Source organism: Puma concolor, chromosome E3, assembly GCF_028749965.1.
Source record: "Puma concolor isolate L17-30 chromosome E3, mPumCon1.1.hap2, whole genome shotgun sequence".
Lineage (NCBI taxonomy): Eukaryota > Metazoa > Chordata > Mammalia > Carnivora > Felidae > Puma > Puma concolor.
Genome location: NC_141682.1, coordinates 7623325 through 7638894, shown reverse-complemented (window position 1 = coordinate 7638894; position 15570 = coordinate 7623325). Strand labels below are relative to the sequence as shown.

Below are 15570 nucleotides of genomic sequence, written 5' to 3'. Positions count from 1 at the left end.
TTTCTAGCTTGTAGGAATGTTCTCATCCCTTCTCCCTTCCAGAAGTAAGTTCCCCTCTCCTCCTCAGACACAGCCCCTTCAATAAGTCCATTCCTTCATTCAGCAAATGCATGCTGACCACACTCTACATGCATGGCCCTGCTGGAACTGGGAATGCAGCAGTGAAGATACAGCAAGGACCTTGCCTTGGTAAAGCTTATTTACAACAGGAGAGAGGATGATAAACAATAAACATAACAATAAGTAAATAGTATAGAATGCTAGAGGAGATGGGGCACCTGGGTGGCTCAGATGGTTAGACGTCCGACTCATGATTTCAGCTCAGGTCATGATCTCAAGGTTTGTGGGTTCGAGGCCCGCGTCGGGCTCTGATGCTGACAGCTCAGGGCCTCCTTGGGATTCTCTCTCTCTCCTTCTCCCTGTCTTTCCCTCCCTCACTTTCCCTCTCTCTCTCCCCCTCTCTCCCAAAAATAAATAAATAAACTTTTAAAAATTAAAAAAAAAAGAACGCTAGAAGGAGATTCGTGCTAGGGGAAATTGAAAACATACACGAGGTAAGGATTAGAAGTCCGATGGGGCAGGTTGCGGTGTTAAATAGGGGGTCAGGATAGACCTCATTAAGAATTTGGCATTCCAAGCTCCATGCTGAGTGTGGAGCCTGCTTGGAATTCTCTCTCCCCCTTTCCCTCTTGCCCCTCCCCCACTCGTGTGCGTTCACTCTCGTGCTGTCTTGCTCTCTTTTTCTCTCTCAAAATAAATAAACTTACAAAAGAAGAAGAAGGAGAAGCAGCTGACATTCATGCAAAGACTTAAAGGGAATGAGAGAGTTGGCCCAGGATGTACCGGAGACGAGAGAGTTCCAGGCAGAGGAAATGCCATAGTGTGCCTGGAACAGCAAAGGAAGCCAAATAGCTGGGATGGGGTGAGGGACGGAGAGGTGGGCAGGTGAAGACCAGCGGTGTTAAGCAAAGGATGCAGCATGACAGGAAAGGCTCTGTGAGTACACTGATTTTTTGCTGTAAGTGTAAAGGGAGTCATTGCAGGATTTTGAGCAGAAGATGGACATGATATGATTCATATCATTTACAGGGTCTCAGACCGTTGCATTGAGAATGGACTGCAGGTTAAGGGAAAATCAGGGAGACTGAAAGGTAGGAGGCCTCTGCTTCAGGTTGCAGTAGTAGAGGTGTCCACAGTGATTCATTTCTGGATATATCCTGAAGGCAGTGCCCATAAAATGTCCTGAGAGAACACGGAATGTGCTAAAAAGCGAGAACTCACATGTGGCTGTGGGGCTTGGGGCCCGCTTCCCTGGAAGGACAGTTGCAGGTGGGGGGAAGGGTGGGGGTAGAGATCAGGAGTTTGGTCACATGCGTTAGACACCAAGTGGAGATGTTGAGCACATGGCTAGACTCACAAACCTGGAATCTGGCAGAGAAGTCTAGGCTGGAGATCTTGGCCGAGTGAGACCACCAAGGGAGGGAGTGTGATCCGGATAGAGGAGTGAAGGCTGAGCCTGGAGCATGGGAAGAAGGGGGCTCACCCAAGGGACTACCAGGGGAGCCCTGGTAGGGGAGTTCTGGCAACCAGGAGAAGAGCGAGTCCCAGGGATCAGGGAACAACTGCTGGTCTAATCGTGATCGGGGAGAATCCAGCAGGAGTAGGCCCAGTAGGACCAAGAAGAGAGTTAGCACTTCTTACAAAAGGCTCCAAGCCCCTTCCTGTATAAATCATGTTTATAATTCCCTGTATTTTTGTGATGCTTTGATGCCTTGGGGCCATGTGGACCCAGGGAGGGCCAGCCCCTCCCAGGGTTAGCTAGCTCTTAGAGAGGCCTTGAGCATACCACCCAATTTTAGTGCACCCCACCACCCTGCCTCTCTCTATCAGGCTCCTACAGTCTGGGCCAATGTCCTGGGCCTGAAATCACCCCAGAGCAAGTTACTGACAACCAGAATCTGCCTCTATAGCCCAGAGCCCACTGAAATCATTCAAATGCTCCAATCCCAAGCCTCCTCAGCTGCTTACCCTTCCTTGCCTATTCCTTCCTGTGAAAATCACTACGAAGGTTTGTGCCCTCTGTTTGCTCTTACTCCCTCTGCCCCCAACTGACCCTGGTGCATCCCCCTGTGGCCCCATGTGGTACACTGTGCCCCTGCCTCTCAGGGACTCTGAGTAACCCCCTGTCTTTCTCATGGCCATCATCTCCTGATGTGTTGGCCTCCCCAAAAAGCCTGGGTACATAAAAAAAATTTTTTTAATGTTTATTCATTTTTGAGAGACACAGAGTGAATGGGGGAAGGGCAGAGAGAGAGGGAGACACAGAACCTAAAGCAGGATCCAGGCTCTGAGCTGTTAGCACAGAGCCCGACGTGAGGCTTGAACTCACAAACCATGAGATCATGGCCTAAGCCGAAGTCGGACGCTTAACCAACTGGGCCACCCAGGCACCGCATGCCTGGGTACATTTTAAAACAGCTCTGCTTCCTGCACTGATGGAATCCCCGAGGCAAAGAACCTGGATCCCTGAACTCCAGCTTGCAATCCCTCTCCTGACCCCAAGCCTTCAGTATCTCCCAGGAGCCCTGACACTAGACAGATGCCCTTGATTTTGAGAACTTCCTTTCCTCCAAGAACCCCAGTCTCACCTCAGCCCAGAGTGCCTTCCCATCACGCATTTCCATTAAGGGCTTCCCTCTTGCAAATTGGTTTCTCTTCAGGAACGTGACAGACAAGGTCCTCCCTCAGGGTATTTCTCCAATCTGGGTGGCCAAGGAGAGCAACAAGAGTCTGGGTAAGTGACACTGGGGCTTGCAGAAAAGGCAGCACGTGTTCCATGCCTGTGGCTTTAGACTCTTCTGTACCCACGGATTGTTCTGCTCACAAATAATTGTTTACAGTTCTGTCCCCTCGACAACCATGCCACCCTGGGATCCCAGGCCCAAAGCCCTCTGGCTTCTACCACCAAGATGTGTGGCACTCACTGTCCTGCTCCGGATGCTCCTTCTCCACTGTTGACAGCATCCTGGGCTGCCTGGCTGGTCATGTCGTCCACATGATGGGGGACTCCACACTTCGGCAGTGGTGGGAGTACCTGCACGACACTGTGCCCTGTGAGTGGCCGTGAGGGGAGAGGGCAGGGCTCCTAAGGCAAAAAGAGAAGATCCAGGGCTTTGGGAAGGCAGAAAACATTTCAGGAGAGTGCTGTGGAAGGACCAGATACTGGGTTTGGGGCAGAGGCAGGGATGGGGAACAGGTTGCCCAGATTGCGCATAATGCCAACGATTAGGTGGATGATCAGAGGCTCTAACAGTAGGGTGGATGTGTTTGAAGAACGATGAATAGATAACCTTACCTGGAAGTGAGGATTTGCCAAGGGATATTGCAGGAATAGAGTTGGAATTTAAGAAAAGTGCTGTAGGGAAATCAGGGGTTTCTCTTGTGACTTTGGGAAGACACTGAATGTTTTCATTTTGTTTGATTGGTTGAAAAAGCACATTACAAAAACCAGTTATAAGACACTGGTAGGTCAGCATGCAGGCTGGTGAGAGACTAAACTGGGGTCAGCAGTAAAGGAAGCATTATACTGGGGGAACTGACAGCTTGTTGACTGATTGCTTCTAGAAAGAAAGGAGATGACCAGGTAACTACAGATAACAGAAAACGGACTCAAAATGGAAATCACTGGGGTGCCTGACTGCGTGTGGGAGCAAGGGACAGCAGTGGTAGAAGATGGTGTACTTATTTTATATTCTTCATATCGGGTTGTGTGGGCGGGTCTTCTGGGGAGTCTGTGCGTGAGGCATTTGAACACAGGGGACTGGAAGTGAATTGAGATGTCCAAGCTTCAGACAGAGTTTCATATTTATTTATTCCCTGGAGGATAAAAGTTAAAAGAGGTGAGAGCATCATGAAGGGTGAGTACCATCTGAGCCTCCAACTTTTGTTGCACAGATTCCACAATATAATGTAACATGGGTTAAGGAATATGCTTTATCAGGGAGCGGGGGCAACGTGAGGGCCAAGGAAAGAAGGAACGTCAGCACTGAGCTGCCTCCCCTACCTGTCTCCTATGATCCCAAAGAGAAGTGTGCAGGGTGGGTCTGTGCTCTCCTGGAAGAGAACCCCCTCAGGCTCTCCCTTGTCACCTACAAGTGTGAGAGCAGCCATGTTGGGCTTCCCGGCACCAGAGGGATGTGGGCCGCCATTTGTTTACAGAAGTTCTAAAAGTACCAGCTCCCCCCTCCTAGAGATCTTGAGGTCTGGGCTGTTGTGTACGCTCCTGCTTGAGGTATCAAAGCCCGCTGCCTTCCAGGAGGGTTAGTCTCAGTGCAGCCCCTTCCTTCAGGGAAAAAGAGAGCTCCAGTTCTAATTTGGTGTTTAGGCAATCTGAGGTGACCTCCCAGGGTCACTGCCCGTGGCAGTGGAGTAGGTGACTTTCCTACGCAAGAGGTGTATCTAGAGATGAATAGAAGTTCATGACAGAATGTTGGGAAAACCAGATCCTCTGCTAGCTGATTTGGCACCTTTCTGTGAAATAGAAAAAGGCGCCCCCTGTGCCCACAGAGCCCTGAAGCACAAGGCAGGGCAAGCAGGCAGAGACATCGTGCAAAGGAGGGGCCTTTTATTGCAGATGCGTCTAGCTCTCTATTAGAGCATACAGCTGAGTGACCAGACCTGATTCCAGAAACCTCTGGCTCCCTCGGTTGGCCACCATTGTGCAAAGACACACTGGACAGCCTTCACTCTCTAGCCTGGGGCAAGTCTCCATTCAGGGGTGGCCAGAGGGGGCCAATGGATCAATCCAAGTTGAATCCTTTCTGCTAAGAAAGGAAGGAGCATCCAAAGGAACGTCAATGAGACAAAATGCCCCAGGGGCCAGGGAGGCTGAGGACTGAGAATAGGTTTTGGGGCTTGGTAACTACTGGCGATATCACAGATTAGGGAGAACATAACCAGGTGCCTGGGCCAGAGGATGCTTGTGTCCTAAGGGGAAACTGATGCTAGATCTTCTATGTAATTAAATGAGGAAGTACAGTCCCATATTAGCCTCTAAGTTCCTCTTGTCCTCCCCACAGCCCTGAAGCCTATGGATCTACACACCACATATCAGACAGGGCCCCTGATGGCGGTGGAGACCGCTCGGGGCATAGTGCTGCACTGGCGGGCCCACAGCTGGCCCCTGCGCTCCCTGCACACACCAGTGGCCTCCTTGCACTCTGTGGTCTGGGAACTGGGGGGCCTGGCCGGGGGCCCCCACACAGTGGTGGTGCTGGGCCTGGGCGCCCACTTCACCACCTTTCCCCATCTGTCTTTGTGCAACGACTCGCAGGGATCAGGGCAGCCGTGGCTGCGCTGCTGGCCCGCGAGCCCCGCACTGTCGTGGTCATCAAGCTGGCCAATACCGGCTACAAGTCTGTGTATGGCAGTGACTGGTTCACCCTCCAGGTGAACCGGCTTCTCCGAGCCGCCTTTGCTGACCTCCGTGTGGCCTTTGTGGACGCCTGGGAAATGACCTCCAGTCTGGCTCTGCCCGACAGGATCCACCCAGGGCGGCTTATTGTCCGCAATGAGGTCAACTTCCTCCTGTCCTTCATTTGCCCCATTTGAGCGCTTCTGCGGGTCCTGGGCTGTGTGGATGGAGGCGCTGGTGTGAGGATCAAGCCTGGAAGCCCTTCCCCTCAGCTGTCTGTACCTCTTCTCTTAACTTTTTGTTTGTTTGTTTGTTTGTTTGTTTGTTTGTTTGTTTTGGATGAGGGAAAAAAAGATTTTTTATTGTATTTTAATTCAAACTTATTGGGTTCCTGGTGAGTTTTAAATTTAAAATACTTTATTAGCCAATTCTCAGCATTGGTTCTATGAATTGTTCATCTCATTTAACTATTTTTCTCCTAGTTCTTTAGTGTTTTGGGTTTTTTTTATAATTTAACTTTATTTTTTATTTTTAAAAATTTATATCCAAATTAGTTAGCATATAGTGCAACAATGATTTCAGGAGTAGATTCCTTAATGCCCCTTACCCATTTAGCCCATCCCCCCTCCCACAACCCCTCCAGTAACTCTCAGTTTGTTCTCCATATTTATGAGTCTCTTCTGTTTTGTCCCCCTCCCTGTTTTTATATTATTTTTATTTCCCTTCCCTTATGTTCATCTGTTTTGTCTCTTAAAGTCCTCATATGAGTGAAGTCATATGATTTTTGTCTTTCTCTGATTGACTAATTTCACTTAGCATAATACCCTCCAGTTCTATCCACGTAGTTGCAGATGGCAAGATTTCATTCTTTTTGATTGCCGAGTAATACTCCATTGTGTATATAGACCACATCTTCTTTATCCATTCATCTGTCAATGGACATTTGGGGTCTTTCCATCCTTTGGCTGTTGTCGATAGTGCTGCTATAAACATGGGGGTGCATGTGTCCCTTCGAAACAACACACCAGTATCCTTTAGATAAATGCCTAGTAGTGCAATTGCTGGGTCGTGGGGTAGTTCTATTTTTAGTTTTTTGAGGAACCTCCATACTGTTTTCCAGAGTGGCTGCACCAGCTTGCATTCCCACCAACAATGCAAGAGAGATCCTCTTTCTCCGCATCCTCGCCAACATCTGTTGTTGCCTGAGTTGTTAATGTTAGCCATTCTGACAGGTGTAAGGTGGTATCTCATTGTGGTTTTGATTTGTATTTCCCTGATGATGAGTGATGTGGAGCATTTTTACATGTGTCGGTTGTCCATTTGGATGTCTTCTTTGGAGAAGTGTCTATTCATGTCTTTTGCCCGTTTCTTCACTGGATTATTTGTTCTTTGGGTGTTGAGTTTGATAAGTTCTTTGTAGATTTTAGATACTAACCCTTTATCTGATATGTCATTTGCAAATATCTTCTCCCATTCTGTCGGTTGCCTTTTAGTTTTGCTGATTGTTTCCTTCGCTGTGCAGAAGCTGTTTATTTTGATGAGGTCCTAGTAGTTCATTTTTGCTTTTGTTTCCCTTGCCTCCGGAGATGTGTTGAGTAAGAAATTGCGGCAGGCGAGATCAAAGAGGTTTTTGCCTGCTTTCTCCTCAAGGATATTGATGGCTTCCTGTCTTACATTGAGGTCTTTCATCCATTTTGAGTTTATTTTTGTGTCTGGTGTAAGAAAGTGGTCCAGGTTCATTCTTCTGCATGTCGCTGTCCAGTTTTCCCAGGACCACTTGCTGAAGAGACTGTCTTTATTCCATTGGATATTCTTTCCTGCTTTGTCAAAGATTAGTTGCCCCTATGTTTGTGGGTCCACTTCTGGGTTCTCTATTCTATTCCATTGATCTGAGTGTCTGTTCTTGTGCCAGTACCATACTGTCTTGATGATTACAGCTTTGTAGTGTAGCTTGAAGTCTGGGATTGTGATGCCTCCTGCTTTGGTTTTCTTTTTCAAGATTGCTTTGGCTATTTGGGGTCTTTTCTGGTTCCATACAAATTTTAGGATTATTTGTTCTAGCTCTGTGAAGAATGCTGGTGTTACTTTGATAGAGATTGCATTGAATATGTAGATTGCTTTGGGTAGTATCGACATTTTAACAATATTTGTTCTTCCTTGGAAGAACATGGAATCTTTTTCCATTTCTCTGTCTTCTTCAATTTCTTTCACAAGCTTTCTATAGCTTTCAGTGTATAGATTTTTCACCTCTTTGGTTAGATTTATTCCTAGGTATTTTATGGTTTTTCTTCTCTTAACTTTTCTAATGCACAGGCAATAAATCCACCAGTGAGAATTGGGATGTGGGCGGCGGGGGTGGCAGGTGAGGGAAACCTGGCAGTGCTGAAGGGATGAGGCAGAGCCACAGCCAGAAACATCTATCACATCTGTGCATATAAGGATTGTCATTTTATGTGCTGGAGTCTCCATTTAGAATGCCAGCGAGCCTTGAAAAGATATAAGAGAGGGATGCCATTTCAGTTCATCAGAGCCACCCTCGTGGAGAGCCCGACTATATATATAAAGACTTTTCGGGGTTGATTTGTAAAATAAAATATTTCTCCTCATTGTAAAAGTAATGCAGTGCTTTTTGTAGAAAACTTGAAAAGGTACCAAAAAAATAACAATGAAAATAAAAATCACCTAGAATCCCATGGCTGGGAGAAAATCACTGTTGAAATACATATATTCCCAACAATTTCTCAATGCATAAAAACAAAATTCTATACCTCTTCCTTTTATTATTATTTTTATTTACTCAAGATATATCTGATGGGTTTATTCTGAGATTCTAATGGACATTAATTTGGTGTGTGTGTCCCTTGATCAGTTCAGGTCCTACAAGAAGCAGGTGTCAAGATAGGATTAGAAGTGCAAATATGTTTAGTGGAAACACCTATGAGAGATAATGCGGAGGAAGCCAGGTAAGGCTGGGAGAGCCTTCAGACCTGATGCAAGGTTGACCTGGAGTAAAGGATGGAGGGAAGGAAGGTTGGGTAGAAGCATGCTAGACCATCGTGCAGTCTAAGGAAATTTTGGCAAGACCAGTGAGAAGTTCTTGAATCACAGTTGACCATCAGAGGAGTCCTGTATCTCCCAGGAAGGGGCCAGCCTCAGTATCCCTGCCTTGCTCAGCTGTTGGCTGGCAGCAGCCCCATGGGAAGAGTGGCCTCACTGTGAGGGATGTCAGAGGATAACAGCTGGGGCCCTTGGTCAAGTACAAGCCCTGCAGTCCACTAGGAAGGCAACAAACATTTCAAATAACTCGGGAAATACAGTTGATTTTCTAAAAGAATGACAAAAGCCAAACTTCAGTCAAAGAAGACATTACTGATATGATCCAGCAATTCTACTTCTGGATATTTATCTGAAGGAAAGGAAAACACTAACTCAAAAATGTATCTGTACCCCCACGTTCACTGACTACAGCATTATTTATAATAGCCAAGATATGGAAGCAACCTAAGTGTCCACCAATGGATGGATGGATAAAGAAAATGCGGTATTTATGAAACAGTCAAGGATTGGAACAAGCCCCTGGACACCTAGGGCACTCCCTCTGGGCTCATATCCCTTTCCCTGAAGGGCAGAGCAAGAATCAAGGAGGAAACCCAGACTGGTTCCAACTGATCCCAGATGGGATGGTCACCAAAATTGACCTTTCACCAACTTTTCTCATCTTAATGCTAAAAAACATGCCCAGAGGTAGAGACTTAACATGCAAATGAAACGTCCTGTGCATGAAGAAGCATGTTCTGTCAAATGTACCTGTGCCCCCACTTTCCTGGGCTTCCCCACTCCTACTTGCTTAAGCAACATTCCTTTTTCCCACCTCGGCCCCTTTAAAACTCCCTGGCTATTGTCTGGAGAGCCAGTATGACACCTTAGTCATGACTTTGTCTCCCTTCTCCTGCAGCTATTGCCCCAATAAAGCCTTGTCTGTACCTTTAAATTTGGGGTCCATCCTCATTTCTACCATACCCGGGTCCAAGGACCCAAGTGTGGCACCATATACACAATGGAATATTAGCCAAAAAAAGAAAGAAATCCTGCCATTTCTTTGGGTGGATCCAACAATATGGTTGGATTTTGAAGGCATCATGCTTAGTGAAATACGTCAGATAGAGAAAGATAAATGCCAAATGATCTTCCTTATATATGGAATCTGAAATAAACAAAGAAACTCCTAGGTAAGGAGAACAGAGTGGTGGTTGCCAGAGGTGAGCAGGGGGGCAAAATGGGTGAAGGGGGTCAAAAGGCACAAACTTCCAGCTAGAAAATAAATAAGTCCTGGGATATAATGTACAGCATGGTGACTACAGTTAATAATACTGTATCGTATATATGAACGCTGCTAAGAGTAGCTCTTAAAACTTCTTATGGCAAGAAACAAAATTTTGTAGCTATGTTGGTGATGGGTGTCAACTAGACCTATTGCGGTAATCATTTCAATAATACAGATATCAAATCATTATGTTGTATACCTGAAGCTAATACAATGCTAACATCAGTTATATTTCAATTAAAAAATTAAAAAGGGTGTTTCTTGGTTTAGTCGTCTAATAGACTTTCCCAATGACATTTCTGTTCGTAGACAAAGATATGTTGTCTAATTTGGCATCACTGCTGATAGAAAATAAATTATCTGGAAATATTGATTATAACGTATTTAGCGATTTTACTGAAAGAAAAAATAAATTTCAATAAATTTCAATATACAAAATAAATTTCAATAAATATACAATACAAATATATATAATACAGAATTCCACGTGTCTTTAAAAGTTCTGCAAATATCGCCAAGCCAAAATAGAACATGCAGGCTCCTGTAATAACGATCAATTCAGTTGTCTTTGTTTTGCTAACTTTCATCTGTATAAAAACACATTTCTCAGTTTTGTATTATGAAGGTATACTTCTCAGGGCAGAGAGACAATAATTTGGCAGATTATGATAACTTAAATATTTGGACATGAGGAACAGTGCTCTGGCTGTGCTCTGGCCGGGGTCTCACAAGTGATAGACGCAAACCCACCATCCAAAAGTAAGGAAGCCAGCCCACAGTGAACCTGGCCACAGCCCTGTGGGGTGCACCCTTGATGCCCCCCAGGACTGGAGACGCACCCACGTGACCTCACTCTCCTCCCTCCCCGGATCAGGATCCTGCCCCTGCTCCCATGTCAATCCATCACTCCGGGAAGAGCAGGGAGTGACCAGTGCTCCGTCCAGGGAGGGCGGGGGGCAGGGGGGACGGGCCCCTCGGTCCTACAGGAGGGCTTGTGCCCGGCTTTGCTACAGGAAGCCTAACTCTAAGTAACACCGCCTGATTTTGGTGTCTTCCCCGCCCAAAATTGGCTTTATGAAGCAAGTCATGAATCAGACAGCATCTTATCCAGCAAGTAGAGAGATGCTCCCCCTTCTCTGCCTTTGGAAACAAAATTCACCAGTTTGTATGGAGAAATATTGCCTCTTGCTGGCCCTGAATAATTATGTTTCTACAGAGACCACAGGTTAATAAAGGCCAGTGGCAGGCTGTGTGCCTGGAAACCCAGATTGCAGCTATCACCCCTGGACTCTGAAGAAGCCTTTTCCACCTGGAGTCCTTATGGGGGTCACCACCCACACTCACTCTTCTCAGATGCAAACTCCCTCTCTCGGGTCTCCCGGGTCTCACCCTCATCCCAGCTTGTGTTGTCCAAGATGCACTGGTAACCACTTTATCACAGTAATTATGCTCCAGTGAAAGACCAGGGCCACCAGGGCCAGCAGCCACTCTGCATCTGAACAGGGAATATAGGGAAGCCAATCGTCACACTGGAAGGCAGACATGGGAGGGAGAGACTGCATGGTGCCTCAATGGGCCCAGGACCCCGAAGCCCGCTTTGAGCTCCAGAAACTGGGAGAGGCGGGAAGGATCCTTCCCTAGAGCCTTCAGAGGGGGCACAACCCGTCCACACCTTGACTTTGGACTTCTGGCCTCCAGAGTTGTGAGGGAATAAATGTCTGCTCTTTCAAACCAAAAACACATCAGTACCAGGGGCCAGTGACACGCAGTGAATGACATGAAGTTTGAGGCCGACATGAACCAAAGTGTCGCCTCAGCTGAGATCCGTTGGCCAGTTCAGGCCTTGTAAGAATGTGCTCAGCTCAGGCCACTGAAAACATATTTCAAATGAAGGAAAAAAGGAGGAGGACTATGTGTCCATGATAATTCACCTTAAATTTGAATTCTGTGAAATGCACATCAACAAAAGCATTTCCTGGATTTTTCTTCTGAATTTGCTAAGCCACCTGATGACCATGGATAAAGGGGATCCCACAGAGGGAAACGTACTGGAGCTGATTGTTAATTTGGGGGAATGTTGTGAGCCCTTTCTCAACACAGCCACTGTTAAATATTAAATATGTGTACAACAGTATAAATGTACCTAATGCCACTGAACTGTATACTTAAAAATGGCTAAAATGGTAAGTTTTTGTTAAGTATGCATTAACACAATAAAACATTTTTAATCAAGGGGCGCCTGGGTGACTCAGTCACTTAAGCCGCCAACTTTGGCCCAGGTCATGATCTCACGGTTCATGAGTTTGAGCCCTGAGTCAGGCTCTGTGCTAACAGCTCAGAGCCTGGAGCCTGCTTCGGATTCTGTGTCCCCCTCTCTCTCTCTCTCTGCCCCTCTTCCACTCGTGCTCTCTCTCTCTCTCAAAAATAAACATTTAAAAATGTTTTCTTAATTTTTAATCAAGAAAAAAATATAACCTGGGGCACCTGAGTAGCTCAGTCAGTTACGCCTCCAACTCATGGTTTCCGCTCAGGTCATGATCTCAAAATTCATGAGTTTGAGCCCCGTATGGGGTTCCACACTGCTAACTGTGTGGAGCCTAATGAGATTCTCTCTCTCTCCCTCTCTCTCTGCCCCTCCCCCCCAGCACTGTAAATAAATAAATACATACATACATAAACCTAAAAAAGAAGAAAAATATAACCTTACAATAAATTATATTAAAAAGGAAGAAAGCTCGTCTCTGCCTACATAGTTTACCACGTATTACTATTATCTATGCTCTTGACGTTATTTATGCTGTTGCATCTGCATGGTGGGAATAACGTAGAAGCACCTGCCGCTGTGCATTTCTTCTTGGCTCAATTTCAGTGACTTCACATCGGGAGTCGTATTAGTCTGCTCAGGCTGCCATGATGAAATGCCACAGACCGGGTGACTTAAATAGCAGGAATTTCTCTCAGTTCTGGAGTGCGGGAAGTCCAAGATCAAGGTTTGGCAGGGTAGGTTGTGTCCTGAGGTCACCGCCTGTAGCTTGTAGGCGGTGCCATCTTGCTATGTGTTCACAAGGCCTTCCCTCAGCAGGTGCGTGTGGAGACAGAGACAGCAGCACTCTGACGCCACTTTCTGTAAGGACACTAGTCCTATAGGATCAGCCCTCCACCCCCATGACTCATTAACCTTGGTTATTTCCTTAGGGGCCCCACCTCTGAATACAGCCCTACTGGTGCTTAGGGCTTCAACATGGGAATTTGGGGGATCCAGTGGGGATGCAAACATTTGGTCCACACAGAGGTAGCTAACTCCATACTGTGGGAGTTCTTGCACCATGGAAACTGGCAAATGCTATGAATCGGGGCTTCTGGAGAGCTGTTTGTGACACAGAGGGGAAGGGCGACAAGGGTCACCTCTGAGAGTATCCTTCCTCCTCCCTCAAGCTGGGAGCACAGCAAGGTCAGGAGTCAGCCGGTGCCTCCCAGTCCTCAGCCCTCTGCTCTCACCTCTGAGAGGCTCTGTTGGCATTTGTCACATTGCTCAGGAGCTGGAATGCAGCCAGCGGCCATGAGGAGGAGGCTGACAGGTGAGGAAGTCTCGGTCACATGACAAATGAAACTTGTGAATGTGACAGTGGCAGACTCCACAGAAGGCAGCCCCTGGGTCAGACTGCTGGGCAAATGCCTTCCCTTCCCCGAGCCTCAGTCTTCTCATCTGTAAAGTGGGGATAACAGCTACCTCCCTTAGAGGGTCTGAGGGAGGACAGAATGGGGTAAGACAGAAAACACTGCACACTGACTGGAAAGCTACATGGATCGTCATCACCTGACACCCACCTCTGTGTTCTTTCCATTCACACCAGTCGGCACTGACTGCCCCGTGCACTATGCCAGGTGCCAAGGACCCAAAGCTCCATGCCCCGGTCAGTCCTCAAGCATCTCCCTGTGTAGCAGGAAGACAACACAGAAAAGGGAACCCTTGGGTGCTGATGTGGCCCAGAGGACTGTTGACGGTTGTCACTGCATGGGGAAGTGGGGGGAGCAGAGGCACAGACCCAACACCACAGCAGGTATTCAGTGGCAATGTGACCTTAAGTGATGTTCACAACCTTACTCAGGACCTCAATTTCCTCTTGTAAAATGAGGACCATAACAGACCCTGCCTACGGGGAGAGTTAACTCCTACTTTAAAATGTAATTTTAGGGGCGCCTGGGTGGCGCAGTCGGTTAAGCATCCAACTTCAGCCAGGTCACGATCTCGCGGTCTGTGAGTTCGAGCCCCGCATCAGGCTCTGGGCTGATGGCTCAGAGCCTGGAGCCTGTTTCCGATTCTGTGTCTCCCTCTCTCTCTGCCCCTCCGCCATTCATGCTCTGTCTCTCTCTGTCCCAAAAATAAATAAACGTTGAAAAAATAAAATAAAATAAAATAAAATAAAATAAAATAAAATAAAATGTAATTTTAGGGGCGTCTGGGTGGTTCAGATAGTTAAGCTGCCAACTTCAGCTCAGATCATGATCTCGCGGTTCCTGAGTTCGAGCCCTGCTTCCGGCTCTGTGCTAACAGCTCAGAGCCTGGAGCCTGCTTCAGATTCTTTGTCTCCCTCTCTCTCTCTGCCCCTCCCCTGCTGACCCTCTCTCTCCCTCTTTCAAAAATAAATAAACATTTAACATATATGTGTATATATATATATATATATATATATATATATATATATACATGTATATATATGTGTGTGTGTATATATAATTTTATATATATGTGTGTATATATATATATACATATATATATATAAAATTTTATTTGGATTTGTTTGAATCAGATATGGTAAGACACAAAGACACAGAAATTACTGTCATGAGGTAAGAATTTATACTCACTGATCCCTAGATCCCAGAGGCATGGAATCTCATGCAGGGCTGCATCGGGAGACACCAAGGTCGGTCAGGAAGCAGAGGAAGTGAAGGGAAAACACGGGCAGGAGCCTTTATCTAGTGTCTGTGGAAAAGACAAGGCAAAGCAGGTTAAGCTGGTTTAAGATTGGCCAGTGGGAATAATTTCAGCGGATTCTGCAGATTAGGGGCTGCCCTGGGGAGAATGGGGTAGAGGAATATTGCCCTCCTGGAGCAGAAGAGCCAGATGGAAGAGGTGGTTTGGAGTACGGGCTCTGGACTGGGCTCTGGACTGGTTGGTTTGCATATGAAAGGTGTGCTCCTGGGCAAGTCTTTGCCATCTCTGGGAACTGGCCAGCACTGAGAGGGGCAGTCTCTCCCTGGTCAGTGAGGCTCCACCTGTCAAAGCATCAAGAATACAGCAAATAAGCAAAACACCCAGCACCCAGTAAGTGGGAGATGTCATCCCCACCTGTTTCAGCATTGACTTTGTGGCCTCCCTCTCCTTGCTTCACACGGGTGAGTCTTCCCTTCCCAGCTGGGTCCTAATTCCTGGAGGGCTCACTGCATGCCTGCCCCCAACCAGGGCAGGAGAAACCCTCTCTGGGCCCCGTCCTCTGGATAGAAAACAGGAGGAAGTAAATAAACACAGTGCTGTTGTCAGCAGTGGCACCAGGCAGTTCATGGGGAAGGGTAGAGACTGTGCCCTGTTCTCCTTCAGAGAACTATTGTCATCTTCCTGCCTCACCTCACGCTCACATCCCGTTGCCTTTGTTTGCTCAGACCTTGACAAGTGGCCTGATGAATGAAGCGCTAATGAAGCGCTAGGAAGGGCTGTGGGAGGAAAGGAGGCAATAATTTGGGAAGCACCAAGCTTACAAGGTGCACAAACCTGAGAGTGGTCCAAACTACTCCAGACCTGCCCAGTGGAGGGAACTAGAGTGAGGTGACC

At 47.0% G+C, this 15570-nt stretch overlaps 1 protein-coding gene and 1 long non-coding RNA gene across 3 annotated transcripts in view; one reads left to right on the top strand and one right to left on the bottom strand.

The window, feature by feature from the left end:
• LOC112859933 (NXPE family member 3-like) overlaps window positions 1–11969 on the top strand; it is a 73498-nt gene extending 61529 nt beyond the window's left edge. The window contains 4 exon segments of the mRNA XM_025923123.2: window positions 2721–2794; window positions 2901–3113; window positions 5079–5300; window positions 5303–11969. Coding sequence (XP_025778908.2) covers window positions 2721–2794; window positions 2901–3113; window positions 5079–5300; window positions 5303–5610 — 817 coding nt within the window. The 3' untranslated portion in view covers window positions 5611–11969.
• Window positions 11951–15285, bottom strand: LOC147572924 (uncharacterized). 2 transcript variants are annotated; one of them, XR_015245453.1, is made up of 4 exons: window positions 15091–15285; window positions 14607–14724; window positions 13566–13671; window positions 11951–13443 (listed from the first exon to the last, which is right to left on the bottom strand). It is a non-coding gene; the product is annotated as an uncharacterized LOC147572924 (long non-coding RNA). The 2 variants fall into 2 exon arrangements; XR_015245452.1 differs by having other exon boundaries at window positions 11951–13671.
• Between the last annotated feature and the right edge of the window lie 285 nt (window positions 15286–15570).